This window comes from Mesitornis unicolor, unplaced genomic scaffold (assembly GCF_000695765.1).
Source record: "Mesitornis unicolor isolate BGI_N332 unplaced genomic scaffold, ASM69576v1 scaffold6003, whole genome shotgun sequence".
NCBI lineage: Eukaryota > Metazoa > Chordata > Aves > Mesitornithiformes > Mesitornithidae > Mesitornis > Mesitornis unicolor.
Window position 1 is genome coordinate 1,401 of NW_010173965.1, and position 3,684 is coordinate 5,084.

At 62.4% G+C, this 3,684-nt stretch overlaps 1 protein-coding gene across 1 annotated transcript in view; it reads left to right on the top strand.

Annotated features, from left to right (window-relative positions):
* Positions 1 to 3,582, top strand: part of LOC104537870 — a gene marked incomplete at its 5' end in the record, with an annotated part of 4,353 nt that extends 771 nt beyond the window's left edge. The window contains 15 exon segments of the mRNA XM_010180885.1: positions 3 to 53; positions 136 to 218; positions 354 to 447; positions 527 to 739; positions 997 to 1,147; positions 1,227 to 1,366; positions 1,581 to 1,738; positions 1,815 to 1,905; positions 1,986 to 2,104; positions 2,289 to 2,502; positions 2,682 to 2,770; positions 2,877 to 2,961; positions 3,050 to 3,170; positions 3,243 to 3,414; positions 3,501 to 3,582. Of these exon segments, the coding sequence (XP_010179187.1) occupies positions 3 to 53; positions 136 to 218; positions 354 to 447; positions 527 to 739; positions 997 to 1,147; positions 1,227 to 1,366; positions 1,581 to 1,738; positions 1,815 to 1,905; positions 1,986 to 2,104; positions 2,289 to 2,502; positions 2,682 to 2,770; positions 2,877 to 2,961; positions 3,050 to 3,170; positions 3,243 to 3,414; positions 3,501 to 3,582 (1,863 nt within the window).
* Between the last annotated feature and the right edge of the window lie 102 nt (positions 3,583 to 3,684).

Here is a 3,684-nt window from a genome sequence, read left to right on the forward strand (position 1 = left end):
ACCTGGTGGCCAGCTTCGTGGAGATGCCCGAGCCCATGGAGGACCCAGCCACAGTAAGCAGGGCACTGGGGTGGGGGGCTGGCAGGGAAGGGGGACTGAGACGGCTGGGGCTGACTTGGGCTGTGCTGTCCCCAGGGTGAGAGCATCACCTGGGTCATCTTCCTCATCTCCTACTGGGGCGAGCAGATTGGGCAGAAGATCCACAAGATCTCAGACTGGTGAGCCAGCAGCCATGCATTGAGCCATGCAGAGGTTTATTTAGCAAGACCCACTCTGGACCCCCCACGGGGATGGACTGGGCCACCCCGGGGAGCTCTGGCACCCGGTGACATGACAGCATCCATCTCTCCCAGCTTCCACTGCCACATGTACCCCTATCCAGAGAGTGAGGCCAGCCGAGCAGACACCATGAGTAGGCTGCACAGCCAGATCCAGGACCTCAGTGTGGTGAGCTGGCTACCACAGTGGGCAATGGGGGGCTGCACTGGGACCGCCCCAGTCCCTGACCCATATTGGGTGCCCGCAGGTGCTGGAGGAGACAGAGCAGTACCTGGCGCAGGTGCTGGACAAGGTGGTGCTTGCACTGCCCACCTGGCGGGTGCAGGTGCAGAAGATGAAGGCCATCTACCTCATCCTCAACCAGTGCAGCTTCGATGTCACCGAGAAGTGCCTCATCGCTGAGGTCTGGTGCCCCGTGCGGGACCTCACCCAAGTGCAGGATGCCCTGCGCCAGGGATCGGTGGGTTGCTTGGTGTCCCCATGTCCTGGTTCCAGAGGTTGCTTGGTGTCCCTGTGTCCTCGTGCCAGGGTTTGCTCAGTGTCCCCGTGTCCTTGCGCTGGGGCTTGGTGTCTACATGTCAAGGTTCTGGGCGTTGCTTGGTGTCCCTGTGTCCTCACACCAGAGGTTGCTCGGTGTCCCTGTGTCCTCCTGCCGTGATGGGGTGGATGCCGAGCAGGAGGGTGCTGTGGGTCAGGTGCTGGGTGCTTTCCCTGCAGTACAAGAGCGGCTCCAGCGTGGAGTGCTTCGTGCAGCGCATCCCCACCTCGGAGAGCCCCCCGACCCTCATCCGCACCAACAAGTTCACGGCTGGCTTCCAGAGCATCGTGGATGCCTATGGGGTGGCCAGCTACCAGGAGGTGAACCCTGGTAAGGTCCCCAGGCCCTCTGTCACAGCCCAGGGCTGGTGGGGGGTGCCCCATGTGACATGGTCCCTGTGCCCCTGCAGCACCGTACGCCATCATCACCTTCCCCTTCATCTTCGCCATCATGTTTGGGGACGTGGGGCACGGGCTGCTCATGTTCCTCTTTGCTCTCTGGATGGTGCTATATGAGAACAGGCCCAGCCTGAAGCAGGCCAGCAACGAGGTGAGGGGGACATGGTTGGGGCCAGGCTTGGAGGTGTGGGACATGGCTGGGGGCATGGGATGGGCTTGAAGGCATGGAATGGGGTTGGAGGTATAGGATGGGACTGGTGGTGTGGGACAGGGACAGTAGGGGGCAGGGTTAGTGGTGTGGGAGGGGGACAGTGTGGGGCAGGGAAGGTGGTGTGGGACACAAGAGCTGTGTTTGCCCCCACCAGATCTGGCAGACATTCTTCGAGGGGCGCTACCTCATCTTGCTGATGGGGGCCTTCTCCATCTACACCGGCTTCATCTACAACGAGTGCTTCAGCAAAGCCACCGTCATCTTCCCCTCTGCCTGGAGCGTGGCCGCCATGGCCAACCACTCCTCCTGGAGGTGGGACCCCCAGCCCCCCTGTGAACAACCCCCCCAGATCCTCGCCTGCACTGACACCTCTTCACTCTGCCCACAGCTCTGCCTACCTCGCCACCCACCCGTCCCTCACCATGGACCCCAACGTCACTGGTGTTTTCCAAGGGCCATATCCCTTTGGGATTGACCCAGTGAGTGTCCTGTGGAGGAGAGGATGGGACAGAACCCTCAGTGGGGTGGCCAAGAGTCTCACCCACCTTGTTCATGACAGATCTGGAGCTTGGCCACCAACCACCTCAACTTCCTCAACTCCTTCAAGATGAAGATGTCTGTGGTGCTGGGCATCGTGCACATGGGCTTTGGTGTTATGCTGGGGATCTTCAACCATGTGTGAGTCCCCATGGCTGCACCCATGGGCTCTGGCCACCCATGGTCATGCTGAGGGGACTGGTGCTGGACTCACCTGGGTGGGGTGGGCGAGTTGGGGTCCTGTACCTCTACATCTGAGTGAGAGCCCAAGGCTCGTGGGGATGTGCCATGCTGGACTGAGCCTGGCTGATGTCTCCCTGCTCAGGCACTTCCAGCAGTGGCACCGGCTGGTACTGGAGCTCCTGCCCGAGATGATTTTCCTCCTGGCACTCTTTGGCTACCTCGTTTTCCTCATCTTCTACAAGTGGATCAAGTTCAGCGCCGCCGACTCCATGGTGGCCCCCAGCATCCTCATCCACTTCATTGACATGTTCCTCTTCACCACCAACGCCGACAACCGCCCGCTCTACCGGGGGCAGGTAGCACCCCACCGAGATGAGGGGCACCCACCTGGGGACCCTCCTCTTTGCCCAGGCTGGAAGTCCTCTGGGGGATGGTGCAGTGGGGATGGGGTCCCCTGTGAGTCATGAGTGGGGCTGTTCTCAGCTTGGGTACCCAGTGCCGGAGGGGACCTTAAATTGGTGTCCCTGTGCCGCAGGTGCCGGTACAGATGGTGTTGGTGGTGTTGGCACTGGCGTCGGTGCCCGTCCTGCTCCTGGGGACGCCGCTCTACCTGTACTGCCGACGGCACGCACCGAGGACGGGCTGCCCTGGGGTAAAGCTGGGGCCACTGCGGGGGAGCTCAGGTGGGAGGGTGCAGCAGGGTCTCACCACTGGTGCTGTCATCGCGCAGCCGGCTGGAGGGACAGGAGGCCGGCAACTGCGTCAATGCCACCAAGGAGGATGTGGAGAGTGGAGGTCACAGCCCTGATGCCAAGGTGAGAGACTGCCATGGCAGGCTCATGTGGTGGGGTGCAGGAGGCTGTGCCCCACTACTGACGTCTCCTGTCCCCTCCTTCCCTGCAGCACTTGGACTTTGCTGACATCTTCATGCACCAGGCGATCCATACCATTGAGTATTGCCTGGGCTGCATCTCCAACACCGCATCCTACCTGCGGCTCTGGGCGCTCAGCTTGGCCCATGCCCGTGAGTCCCCCCCGGCCGCCTGTGTCCCTCCCGGGCGCCAGGCAGAGCCTCACTCCCTCCGTTTGTCCCCAGAGCTATCAGAGGTCCTGTGGACCATGGTGATGCGCAACGGCTTCGTGCGGCTGAGCTACGTGGGCGGCGTGGTGCTGGTGCCGGTCTTCGCTGCCTTCGCCGTGCTGACCGTGGCCATCTTGCTGGTGATGGAGGGGCTCTCTGCCTTCCTCCATGCCCTGCGCCTGCACTGGTGAGCCTGGCCCAGGGGGTGCAGGTGGGATGGGGGTGACCGATCCCCCCATAACGCTGCTTCTCACCGGCCCTTCTCCTCGGCAGGGTGGAGTTTCAGAATAAGTTTTACGTGGGCGCCGGGTACAAGCTGTGCCCCTTCGCCTTCGCGCCTGACACCTGGGAGTAGCCGTGTGGATGCCGAGGTGCTCGGAGCATTGGCTGCACCCAATCCCCCACTCTGCTGGGAGGTGATGAGGGGCAGGGTCCCCCCCCCGAGACCCTTTGGGGC